The following is a 14242-nucleotide window of genomic DNA, read 5'->3' on the forward strand; positions in this document are numbered from 1 at the left end:
TGTAACCTTCAGGGCTGCTGACCGAGGGCCGTGCGACTCTTTGTCAGCCGCGCGGAAACGATGGGCTGAAATTGCCTCCTTCTGTGCTGTAAATTTCTATGTTTCATTTAAAAGAGGAGGTAAATATTTGAAAAGGAGGAATATAAAATATAAATATAATTATAAAAGGATCTGGAAGGAATGGGGTTACAGGAGAAAGCATAAGAACATGAGGCCAAACGAAATTGGAGCAGGAGCCAGCCATTCGGCCCCTCGAGCCTGCTCCGCCATTCAATCAGATCATGACTAATTGTTTACCTTAACTCCACCTTCCTGCACTATCCCCATATCCCTTGATACCTCTAGTATCCAAAGATCTATCAATCTCTGTCTTGAACGTGCTCAAAGACTGAGCCTCCACAGCCCTCTGGGGTAGAGAATTCCAAAGATTCACCACCCTCTGAGTGAAGAAGTTTCTCCTCATCTCAGTCTTAAATGGCCGACCCCTTATTCTGTGACTGTGACCCCTGGTTCTCGACCCCCCAGCCAGAGGAAACATCCTCCCTGCATCGACCCTGTGAAGCTCTAAGAATTTTGTATGTTTCAATGAGATCACCTCTCATTCTTCTAAACTCTAGAGAATATAAGCCTAGTCTACTCAATCTCTCCTCATTGGACAATCCCCTCCCCATCCCAGGAATCAGTCTGGTGAACCTTCGTTGCACTCCCTCAATGGCAAGTATATCCTTCCTTAGGTAAGGAGACTAAAACTGTGCACAATACTCCAGGTGCGGTCTCACCAGGGCTGAAATAATTGCAGTAAGATAACTTGGGGCTGAAATTTCCCCCCACCGAAAACGCGGTGCACCTACCAGCAGTAGATGTGGTGGCCTCTTGCGCGAAACTCCGCTCTTTGTTTTTTTCCTGAGTGGTCCAGAAGTCGGTCATAATGGGGGCGGAAGTGAGGTGGTAAGCGGAAGTGAGGTAAGTAGAGCGGCGGAAGTGGGGGGCTGGCCCTGTGTCCCCCGCTGTCACTCATCGCTGATGACATCATCGCTCTGGCCCCTTCACGTAATGGGGAGAGCCGCTGTAAGCTCTGCAATTCTTTAAGTTAGGTCCACTGGGCCACCAAGGCCATAATTGTTGGCCCGACATGCATTCGGCCGACCAAAAAAATAAGATGGCGGCCACGGCAGTGCGCACTCCCGTTTAATGGCGGCCGCGGCAGAAAAAGCTGTCGGTGGAGCAAGATTTTCAACGTGGAATTTAACGTTCGGGGGGGGGGGGCGGGTAACATCAGAGTTGCACGCTCTGATGATGTGTTTAGGATGGATCGGCAGCAGTGGAGCGGAAATGGGGGCAGCGGGTCACTGCCGGGATATCGCAGGAACGGAATTTTCAAAATGGCGGCTATTCACTGAAAAATTCAACAACCATTGCACTCCCCACGTAGCCGCAGATTTCGGCGGTGACAGGCCTGAAGGGAAGGGGCAATTTTGGCCCCTTTTACTCTTGTACCTCAATCCTTTTGTAATAAAGGCCAACATACCATTTGCTTTTCTAATTGCTTGCTGTACCTGCATGTTAACTTTCTCTCACCATTTAAAAGATATTCTGCTTTTCTAATTTTCCTCCAGAAGTGGACAACTCGTGAGATTTAATCATGAGATATGCGATTTTTAATGCAAATCCCTCAACTCAGAAAACTCAGAACTTGTGTACACCGGGCTATACATGACCCTGCAGCAAACTCAACAGGATACACAATGCAGTTGCCATAGATGTTTGTTGAGCAGAGCAAATTCTGCCCAGACTGGATTCATTTCAGATCCTTGCATGCTGCTCGCGCGCCCCTATATATAATGTTCCATTGCTCTTGTTCCCTGGAGATTGACAGGTCATTCTGATGGAATCTTCGCATTGCTAGTGGTGCCCACATCCCAGGAACGAATCTCAAAACATTAATTCAGTCATTCATTCCATAAATCGGTCATTAAGTAATTTGGTCATTCTTTGTCATTAATTATGGCTTTCACTCAGTCAGTCGTTTCATTGAGTTAAAGATTCCTCTGTTGTGGATTATTATTTTTCACAAATAAAAACAGAAAATGCTGGAAATACTCAGCGGGTCATTTTGTGTCATTCTTGTCACTTTGTGATTTCTTTCAACAAACTGCTTATTACACGGAGTTACAGCATTTTCTGGCGTGGATTATTGGCCCAGAAAGGCAGTGCAGCTCCAGAGTAGGCCACCGACACACGAACACAAGAGGAACTTACCTTGTGCGAGGCCCAGAATGGAGAGCTGTTCAGCGCAGCGTCCAGCCCACGTATCACATCGCCACAGCCCAGACTCACATACAGCCCACGTATCACATCACCACGGCCCAGACTCACATACAGCCCACGTATCACATCACCACGGCCCAGACTCACATACAGCCCACGTATCACATCACCACAGCCCAGACTCACATACAGCCCACGTATCACATCACCACAGCCCAGACTCACATACAGCCCACATATCACATCACCACAGCCCAGACTCACATACAGCCCACGTATCACATCACCACAGCCCAGACTCACATACAGCCCACGTATCACATCACCACGGCCCAGACTCACATACAGCCCACATATCACATCACCACGGCCCAGACTCACATACAGCCCACGTATCACATCACCACGGCCCAGACTCAGTGTTCAACCCACGTATCACATCACCACAGCCCAGACTCACATACAGCCCACGTATCACATCACCACAGCCCAGACTCACATACAGCCCACGTATCACATCACCACAGCCCAGACTCACATACAGCCCACGTATCACATCACCACGGCCCAGACTCACATACAGCCCACATATCACATCACCACGGCCCAGACTCACATACAGCCCACGTATCACATCACCACGGCCCAGACTCAGTGTTCAACCCACGTATCACATCACCACGGCCCAGACTCACATACAGCCCACGTATCACATCACCACGGCCCAGACTCACATACAGCCCACGTATCACATCGCCACGGCCCAGACTCACGTACAGCCCACGTATCACATCACCACAGCCCAGACTCATGTACAGCCCACGTATCACATCACCACAGCCCAGACTCACATACAGCCCATGTATCACATCACCACAGCCCAGACTCACATACAGCCCATGTATCACATCACCACGGCCCAGACTCAGTGTTCAACCCACGTATCACATCACCACAGCCCAGACTCACGTACAGCCCACGTATCACATCACCACGGCCCAGACTCAGTGTTCAACCCACGTATCACATCACCACGGCCCAGACTCACATACAGCCCACGTATCACATCACCACGGCCCAGACTCACATACAGCCCACGTATCACATCACCACGGCCCAGACTCAGTGTTCAACCCACGTATCACATCACCACGGCCCAGACTCACATACAGCCCACGTATCACATCGCCACGGCCCAGACTCACGTACAGCCCACGTATCACATCGCCACGGCCCAGACTCACATACAGTCCACGTATCACATCGCCACGGCCCAGACTCACGTACAGCCCACGTATCACATCACCACAGCCCAGACTCACATACAGCCCACGTATCACATCACCACGGCCCAGACTCACATACAGCCCAAGTATCACATCACCACAGCCCAGACTCAGTGTTCAACCCACGTATCACATCACCACGGCCCAGACTCACATACAGCCCACGTATCACATCACCACGGCCCAGACTCACATACAGCCCACGTATCACATCACCACGGCCCAGACTCACATACAGCCCACGTATCACATCACCACGGCCCAGACTCACATACAGCCCACGTATCACATCACCACGGCCCAGACTCAGTGTTCAACCCACGTATCACATCACCACGGCCCAGACTCACATACAGCCCACGTATCACATCGCCACGGCCCAGACTCACGTACAGCCCACGTATCACATCGCCACGGCCCAGACTCACGTACAGCCCACGTATCACATCGCCACGGCCCAGACTCACGTACAGCCCACGTATCACATCGCCACGGCCCAGACTCACGTACAGCCCACGTATCACATCGCCACAGCCCAGACTCACGTACAGCCCACGTATCACATCGCCACGGCCCAGACTCACATACAGCCCACGTATCACATCGCCACGGCCCAGACTCACATACAGCCCACGTATCACATCACCACAGCCCAGACTCATGTACAGCCCACGTATCACATCACCACAGCCCAGACTCACATACAGCCCATGTATCACATCACCACAGCCCAGACTCACATACAGCCCATGTATCACATCACCACGGCCCAGACTCAGTGTTCAACCCACGTATCACATCACCACAGCCCAGACTCACGTACAGCCCACGTATCACATCACCACAGCCCAGACTCAGTGTTCAACCCACGTATCACATCGCCACGGCCCAGACTCACGTACAGCCCACGTATCACATCGCCACGGCCCAGACTCTGCATACTTCCCATGTATCACATCACCACGGCCCAGACTCACGTACAGCCCACGTATCACATCACCACGGCCCAGACTCACGTACAGCCCATGTATCACATCACCACGGCCCAGACTCACGTACAGCCCATGTATCACATCACCACGGCCCAGACTCACGTACAGCCCACGTATCACATCACCACGGCCCTGACTCACGTACAACCCACGTATCACATCGCCACGGCCCAGACTCACGTACAACCCACGTATCACATCACCACGGCCCAGACTCACGTCCAGCCCATGTATCACATCACCACGGCCCAGACTCACGTACAGCCCATGTATCACATCACCACGGCCCAGACTCACGTCCAGCCCATGTATCACATCACCACGGCCCAGACTCACGTACAGCCCAAGTATCACATCACCACGGCCCAGACTCACGTACAGCCCACGTATCACATCACCACGGCCCTGACTCACGTACAGCCCACGTATCACATCACCACGGCCCAGACTCACGTACAGCCCACGTATCACATCACCACGGCCCAGACTCACGTACAACCCACGTATCACATCGCCACGGCCCAGACTCACGTACAACCCATGTATCACATCACCACGGCCCAGACTCACGTCCAGCCCATGTATCACATCACCACGGCCCAGACTCACGTACAGCCCATGTATCACATCACCACGGCCCAGACTCACGTCCAGCCCATGTATCACATCGCCACGGCCCAGACTCACGTCCAGCCCATGTATCACATCGCCATGGCCCAGACTCACGTACAGCCCACGTATCACATCACCACGGCCCAGACTCACGTACAGCCCACGTATCACATCACCACGGCCCAGACTCACGTACAGCCCACGTATCACATCACCACGGCCCAGACTCACTTCCAGCCCACGTATCACATCACCACGGCCCAGACTCTGCGTACAGCCAAGCACAAGGGTGGGCGCGCCCATAAACACTGGCCATTTTTGAGTTGAAAGGACAGAATTAGTCAATGCAATCTGATAGATGTTCACTTTATTTAACTTTCTTATTCAACTTCCCAAGTAAATTAAAATGAAACCCGACTGACAAAAATAGTCTCCTCCACCGAAAGGTCCACATTATACAGACACAGATCCTGTGCAAAGCTGTGAAACAATCTCCTGCTTTCACTAACCCCAACATATTCAGACATCATTGTTGGGCAGTTGGGGGAAATAACCCAAGTGATTGGCATTTCCAAGGCATTCCTTGACACATCACAAGTTCGGGATTTAGCCCATGCACTCCAACTAGCGGTACTGTTCAAAGGGGGATGACATCATACCCAACGCAATATCCCGCCCATTATATATATATTTTTTTTAACCGAATCCAAGTCACTTTTAGTCGTTCTCGGAAGTTTTTGAGTTTGTTCAGCATAATGCTGATTTCAACAATAACTTGTATTTATATAGCGTATTTAATGTAGTCCCAAGATGCTTCACAGCAGTGTCATAAAACAAAGTTTGACACGAGCCACATTAGGACAGATGAGCAAAAACATGGTTAAAGAGGTAGGCTTTAAGGAGCGTCTTCAAGAAGGAGAGAGAGGCGGAGAGGTTTACGGAGGGAGTTCCAGAGCTTGGGGCCTCAACAGCTGAAGGCACGGCCACCAATGGTTGAGCGATTATAATCAGGGATGCTCAAGAGGGCAGAATTGGAGGAACACAGACATCTCGGGGGGGGGGGGGGGGGTTGACAGGCTGAAGGAGATTCCAGAGATAGGGAGGGGCGAGGCCATGGAGGGATTTGAAAACAAGGATGAGAATTTTAAAATCGAGACGTTGCTTAACCGGGAGCCAACATAGGTCAGCGAGCACAGTGGGTGATGGGTGAACGGGATTTTGTGCGAGTTAGGACACGGGACAGGCGAGTTTTGGATCATCTCTAATTTATGGAGGGTAGAAAGTGGGAGGCCAGCCAGGAGTACGTTGGAATAGTCAAGTCTAGAGGTAACAAAGACATGGATGAGGGCTTCAGCAGCGGATAAGCTGAGGCAGGGGCGGAGACAGGCGATATTACGGAGGTGTAAATAGGCGTGGATATTTCACGGAGTTAAAGCTTTTCCTTTTGTGGACTACGATTTTTAAATTAACCCAAGTCCCTAGTTCCCAAGAGTAAGGATGTAAGATAATGTTTCAGATGTCTAGTGAATCCTAATTAAAGTCCTAATTGTCCAGGTCCTTGAAGGCACCCAAGTTAAAGCTGGTCTCCAGAAAGGTGTGGAGCTCCTGCAGTGAGAGTTCTTGTTGCCTGTGGCTGGGGCGGAGGCCAGCTCAGAGCCTGCTGACCTGCTGAGGAGAGAAAGACCAATCAGTTAACAAGCACTGCGATGAAATTCAGCTCTGGCTGCAAGATTCTCAGCTAGATTGTACTCAGCAGCATCAACCTAGTTCACAAGATTGAGACGGACGAGGAAGGTTATCCATCCACAAAGACCACACACAGCAATCAATTGTCTCTTCACTGATTCCCGGTGTTTGACTGAAACAAAAAGGAAGCAAAGAGTAGGGTCCTTTTCAGAATGGCAGGCAGTGACTAGTGGGGTGCCGCAGGGTTCTGTGCTGGGACGCCAGCTATTTACAATATACATTAATGATTTAGAAGGAATTGAATGTAATATCTCCAAGTTTGCAGATGACACTAAGCTGGGTGGCGGTGTGAGCTGTGAGGAGGATGCTAAGAGGCTGCAGGGTGACTTAGACAGGATAGGTGAATGGGCAAATGCATGGCAGATGCAGTATAATGTGGATAAATGTGAGGTTATCCACTTTGGTGGCAAAAACAGGAAGGCAGAATATTATCTGAATGGTGACAGATGAGAAAAAGGGAAGGTGCAACGAGACCTGGGTGTCATGGTACATCAGTCATTGAAAGTTGGCATACAGATACAGCAGGCGGTGAAGAAAGCAAATGGCATGTTGACCTTCATAGCTAGGGGATTTGAGTATAGGAGCAGGGAGGTCTTACTGCAGTTGTACAGGGCCTTGGTGAGGCCTCACCTGGAATATTGCGTCACAGTTTTGGTCCCCTAATCTGAGGAAGGACATTCTTGCTATTGAGGGAGTGCAGCTAAGGTTCACCAGACTGATTCCCGGGATGGCAGGACTGACATATGAAGAAAGACTGGATCGACTAGGCTTATATTCACTGGAATTTAGAAGAATGAGAGGGGATCTCATAGAAACATGTAAAATTCTGACGGGATTGGACAGGTTAGATGCAGGAAGAATATTCCCGATGTTGGGGAAGTCCAGAACAGGGGTTACAGTCTCAGGATAAGGGGTAAGCCATTTAGGACCGAGATGAGGAGAAATCTCTTCACCCAGAGAATTGTGAACCTGTGGAATTCTCTACCACAAAAAGTTGTTGAGACCAGTTCGTTAGATATATTCAAAAAAGGGAGTTAGATGTGGCCCTTATGGCTAAAATGATTAAGGGGTATGGAGAGAAAGCAGGAATGGGGTACTGAAGTTGCATGATCAACCATGATCATATTGAATGGTGGTGCAGGCTCATAGAAAATAGGTGCAGGAGTAGGCCATTCGGCCCTTCTAGCCTGCACCACCATTCAATGAGTTCATGGCTGAACATGCAACTTCAGTACCCCATTCCTGCTTTCTCGCCATACCCCTTGATCCCCCTAGTAGTAAGGACTACATCAAACTCCTTTTCGAATATATTTAGTGAATTGGCCTCAACAACGTTCTGTGGTAGAGAATTCCACAGGCTCACCACTCTCTGGGTGAAGAAGTTTCTCCTCATCTCGGTCCTAAATGGCTTCCCCCTTATCCTTAGACTGTGACCCCTGGTTCTGGACTTCCCCAACATTGGGAACATTCTTCCTGCATCTAACCTGTCTAAACCCATCAGAATTTTAAACGTTTCTATGAGATCCCCTCTCATTCTTCTGAACTCCAGTGAATACAAGCCCAGTTGATCTAGTCTTTCTTGATATGTCAGTCCCGCCATCCCGGGAATCAGTCTGGTGAACCTTCGCTGCACTCCCTCCATAGCAAGAATGCCCTTCCTCAAGTTAGGAGACCAAAACTGTACACAATACTTCAGGTGTGGCCTCACCAAGGCCCTGTACAACTGTAGCAACACCTCCCTACCCCTGTACTCAAATCCCCTCGCTATGAAGGCCAACATGCCATTTGCTTTCTTAACCGCCTGCTGTACCTGCATGCCAACCTTCAGTGACTGATGCACCCAGGTCCCGTTGCACCTCCCCTGATATATTTCCAAGTCAGGATGGTGCATAACTTGGAGGGAAACTTGCAGGTGATGGAGTTCCCATGTGTCTGCTGCCATTGTCCTTCTAGGTGGTAGAGGCTGCGAGTTTTGGAGGTGCTGCCATGGTGAATTGCTGCAGTGCATCTTATAAATGGTACACACTGCAGCCATGGTGCATTAGTGGTGGAAGGAGTGAATAGTGAAGGTGGTAGATGGGATGCCAGTCAAGCAGGTTGCTTTGTCCTGGATGGACTCTAGCTTCTTCTGTGTTGTTAGAGCTACGCACAGGCAAGTGGAGAGTATTCCATCACACTCCTGACTTGTGCCTTGTAGATGGCGGAAAGGCTTTGGGGAGTCAGACGGTGCGACACTCGTTGCAGAATACCCAGCCTCTGACCTGCTCTCGTAGCCACAGTATTTAAGTTGGTCCAATTAAGTTTCTGGTCAATGGTGACCCGCGGGATGTTGATTTGGGGGGATTTGGCGATGGTAATGACATTGAATATCAAGGGACGGTGGTTAGGCTCTTGCTTGTTGGAGATGGTCATTGCCTGGCACTTGTGTGACGCGAATGTTACCAGGTCATTCAGGTCTTGCATGCTGAGGAGTTGCGAATAGAACTGAACACTGTGCAGTCATCAGCAAACATCCCCACTTCTAACCTTATGATGGAGAGAAGGTTATTGATGAAGCAGCTGAAGATGGTTGGGCCTAGGACACTGCCCTGAGGAACTCCTGCAGCGATGTCCTGGGGCTGGGATGATTGACCTCCGACAACCAAAACCATCTTCCTTTGTGCTGGGTATGACTCCAACCAGAGGAGAGTTTTCCTCCTGATTCCCATTGAGTTGAATTTTTCTAGGGCTCCTTGATGCCACACTCAGTCAAATGCTGCCTTGATGTCAGTCACTCTCACATCACCTCAGGAATTCAGCTCTTTTGTCCATGTTTGGACCAAGGTTGTGATGAGGTCTGGAGCCGAGTGGTCTTTGTGGAATCCAAACTGAGCATAGGTGAGCAGGTTGGAAGTGCCGCTTGATAGCATTGTGGATGACAGAGTAGATTGTTGGGGCTGTAACTGGCTGGATTGGATTTGTCTTTTTTGTGGATGCAACATACGTGGGCAGTTTTCCACATTGTCGGGTAGATGCCAGTGTTGTGGCTATACTGGAACAGCTTGGCTAGAGGCGCAGATAGTTCTGGTGTACGTCTTCAGCACAACATCTGGGATGTTGTTGGGGCTGATAAGCTTTGCTGTATCCAGTGTGCTCAGGCGTTCCTTGATATCACGTGGAGTGAATCGAATTGGCTGAAGACTCGCTTCTGTGATGATGGGGATCTCAGGAGGAGAACAATATGGATCATCCACTCGACACTTCTGGCTGAAGATGGTTGTAAACGCTTCAGCCTTGACTTTTGAACCCACGTGCTGGGCACCGCCGTCATTGAGGATGGGGATATTCATGGAGCCTCGTCCTCCCATTAGTTGTTTAATTGACCACCACCATTCACATGACTGGATGTGGCAGGACTGCAGAGCTTTGATCTGATCCGTTGTTTGTGGGATTGCTTAGCTCTGCTTATAGCATGTTGCTTCCGCTGTTTACCATGTGTTGCAGCTTCCCCAGATTGGTACCCAGGGCCGGATTAAAACATAGAAACATAGAAACATAGAAAATAGGTGCAGGTGTAGGCCATTCGGCCCTTCTAGCCTGCACCGCCATTCAATGAGTTCATGGCTGAACATGCAACTTCAGTACCCCATTCCTGCTTTCTCGCCATACCCCTTGATCCCCCTAGTAGTAAGGACTTCATCTAACTCCTTTTTGAATATATTTAGTGAATTGGCCTCAACTTTCTGTGGTAGAGAATTCCACAGGTTCACCACTCTCTGCGTGAAGAAATTCCTCCTCATCTCGGTCCTAAATGGCTTACCCCTTATCCTTAGACTGTGACCCCTGGTTCTGGACTTCCCCAACATTGGGAACATTCTTCCTGCATCTAACCTGCCTAACCCCGTCAGAATTTTAAACGTTTCTATGAGGTCCCCTCTCATTCTTCTGAACTTCAGTGAATACAAGCCCAGTTGATCCAGTCTTTCTTGATAGGTCAGTCCCACCATCCCGGGAATCAGTCTGGTGAACCTTCGCTGCACTCCCTCAATAGCAAGAATGTCCTCCCTCAGGTTAGGAGACCAAAACTGTACACAATACTCCAGGTGTGGCCTCACCAAGGCCCTGTACAACTGTAGCAACACCTCCCTGCCCCTGTACTCAAATCCCCTCGCTATGAAGGCCAACATGCCATTTGCTTTCTTAACCGCCTGCTGTACCTGCATGCCAACCTTCAATGACTGATGTACCATGACACCCAGGTCTCTTTGCACCTCCCCTTTTCCTAATCTGTCACCATTCAGATAATAGTCTGTCTCTCTGTTTTTACCACCAAAGTGGATAACCTCACATTTATCCAAATTATACTTCATCTGCCATGCATTTGCCCACTCACCTAATCTATCCAAGTCGCTCTGCAGCCTCATAGCATCCTCCTCGCAGCTCACACTGCCACCTAACTTAGTGTCATCCGCAAATTTGGAGATACTACATTTAATCCCCTCGTCTAAATCATTAATGTACAGTGTAAACAGCTGGGGCCCCAGCACAGAACCTTGCGGTACCCCACTAGTCACTGCCTGCCATTCTGAAAAGTACCCATTTACTCCTACTCTTTGCTTCCTGTCTGACAACCAATTCTCAATCCATGTCAGCACACTACCCCCAATCCCATGTGCTTTAACTTTGCACATTAATCTCTTGTGTGGGACCTTATGAAAGCCTTCTGAAAGTCCAAATATACCACGTCAACTGGTTTTCCCTTGTTCACTCTACTGGAAACATCCTCAAAAAATTCCAGAAGATTTGTCAAGCATGATTTCCCTTTCACAAATCCATGCTGACTTGGACCTATCATATCACCTCTTTCCAAATGCACTGCTATGACATCCTTAATAATTGATTCCATCATTTTACCCACTACTGATGTCAGGCTGACCGGTCTATAATTCCCTGTTCGCTCTCTCCCTCCTTTTTTAAAAAGTGGGGTTACATTGGCTACCCTCCACGCCATAGGAACTGATCCAGAGTCAATGGAATGTTGGAAAATGACTGTCAATGCATCCACTATTTCCAAGGCCACCTCCTTAAGTACTCTGGGATGCAGTCCATCAGGCCCTGGGGATTTATTGGCCTTCAATCCCATCAATTTCCCCAACACAATTTCCCGACTAATAAGGATTTCCCTCAGTTCCTCCTCCTTACGAGACCCTCTGACCCCTTTTATATCCGGAAGGTTGTTTGTGTCCTCCTTCGTGAATACCGAACCAAAGTACTTGTTCAATTGGTCCGCCATTTCTTTGTTCCCCGTTATGACTTCCCCTGATTCTGACTGCAGGGGACCTACGTTTGTCTTCTATGAACTACTCTCCCTGGCAGTCTGTTCCATGTGTTGGTCAGTGTGTGAAGAACTCCCTAACTTCAGTCCTAAATGTACCTTTTATTAGTTTGAGCCCAAGTTTCCGGAGGTTCATTTGAAGTCATTTTTCAGTACCACATTTTATATCGCGTTTTACTGTCTTACAAACCTTGACAAGACCAGCTCTCAGTCAACAAAGAGCAGGTGTGCACGGCACCACTGGGAACTCCGTGGCAATGCTCGCTATTTAATATCTTGTTGGAAACGCAGTGGAGAAGGAAAGTCACAAATAGTGTCGCACCGATTTCATGGTGTGCGAGTCTTACTCATTGCCTCACACTGCTCCCAACCCCAGTGATGGTCCTGTACTGCGTTCCTCATCAGTGTGTGATCCAGCGCCCAGCGTTGAAAGGACACGATCTAGAATTCTACTGCAGGGTGGAGAGGGTGAAAATTCCACACGGCCTTTTCACTGAAATCCCAGTGACAGCCCTCCCTCTCTCTGCCTATCTGAGACTGGGACTAACTCACTCACTCACTCACAGTCCTGAACACTTCTCGGTCGACTCCACAACCAATTCTGAAATGTTTGGCTCAAGTACGAGTGTCACCCCTATTTGTGAACACACACACGGTCAGCGATAGGAAGCGCTGAACACTTCCTCTGGTGTGTCAGAATGAAACGATGTGACGGTAACTCAGACTAAACAGCCTCAATGGTGGCCATCTCCCGTTCCATCCATGTTAGGGGCTGATCCTGACAGTGATGGTCTTGCGGCATGCCAACCTGGAGCTCTTTCAACATCATCTGGCAGTATAGTGAACAGTGAGGAGGAGAGTGATAGACTGCAGGTAGACAGAGACAGGCCGGTGGAATGGCTGGACATGCGGCAGATAAAGTTAACACAGAAAAGTGTGAAGTGATACAGTTTGGTAGAAAGAACGAGGAAAGGAAATATAAACTATTTGGATCTGTATAAAACACGGGTTCGGCCCCAACTGGAGCATTGTGTCCAATTCTGGGCACTTTAGGAAGGATGTGAAGGCCTTAGAGAGGGTGCAGGAAAGATTTACAAGAATGGTTCCAGGGATGAGGGACTTCAGTTACGTGGATAGACTGGAGAAGCTGGGGTTGTTCTCCTTGGAGCAGAGAAGGTTGAGAGGAGATTTGATCGAGGTGTTCAAAATCATGAGGGGTCTGGACAGAGTAGATAGAGAGAGACTGTTCCCATTGGTGGAAGGGTCGAGAACCAGAGGACACAGATTTAAGAAGAACCAAAGACAACACGATGAAAACGTTTTTACGCAGCGAGTGGTTAGGATCTGGAATGCGCTGCCTGAGAGGGTGGTGGAGGCAGACTCAATCGTGGCTTTCAAAAGGGAATTTGATAAGTACCCGAAGGAAAAAAAATTGCAGGGCTACGGGGAAAGGGCGGGGGGAGTGGAACTGGCTGAGAGTCGACATGGGCTCGATGGGCCGAATGGCCTTCCGTGATGTAACCGTTCTCGGATTCGCTGATCTCCCTGCTCAGGGGTGCAAGGCTCTCACAGGATGGGACAGCAAAGTGAAAGCTTGCAACCTTCCACCTCCCAAACCTGCAGGGGTCAGTCAGGGAATAGCACCAGGACAGGATGGTGGGTGGAGGGGTGATATTTACTGTTGCTGAGAGTTCATCGAGAACGTTACCAGCTAATGCCCTCAACAACATGGGACAAGAGAGACAAAATGGAATTGTGCTTTTATGAGCAGAGTCTGGCTGTGTGTGTCAAACTCCCAGGCGCTCTGGTGCAAGAGCAATCCCGTTGGCCTCTAACCACAAGGGCGCTGATCTGGGCAACTGCTGTGCAGCCTCCCACATTGTAATGGCGGATCAAGCAGACAGAGCCAGGGGCAGGGGATAAGGTCTCAGCCTGGGTCCATTGCTTTGATCCGGTCATAAAACCAGAGAAATTTACAGCACGGAAGGAGGCCATTCGGCCCATCGTGTCCGTGTCGGCCGACC

General features: G+C 49.5%; 1 protein-coding gene across 1 annotated transcript in view; it reads right to left on the reverse strand.

Annotated features, from left to right (window-relative positions):
• Window positions 1–5529: 5529 nt before the first annotated feature.
• The window catches only part of LOC139235053 (poly(ADP-ribose) glycohydrolase-like), a 204819-nt gene continuing 196106 nt past the window's right edge, over window positions 5530–14242 (reverse strand). The window contains exon 18 of the mRNA XM_070866176.1: window positions 5530–6826. Within this exon, the coding sequence (XP_070722277.1) occupies window positions 6809–6826 (18 nt within the window). The 3' untranslated portion in view covers window positions 5530–6808. The remainder of the gene's footprint in view (window positions 6827–14242) is intronic.

Source organism: Pristiophorus japonicus, chromosome 22 (assembly GCF_044704955.1).
Source record: "Pristiophorus japonicus isolate sPriJap1 chromosome 22, sPriJap1.hap1, whole genome shotgun sequence".
Classification (NCBI taxonomy): Eukaryota; Metazoa; Chordata; class Chondrichthyes; family Pristiophoridae; genus Pristiophorus; species Pristiophorus japonicus.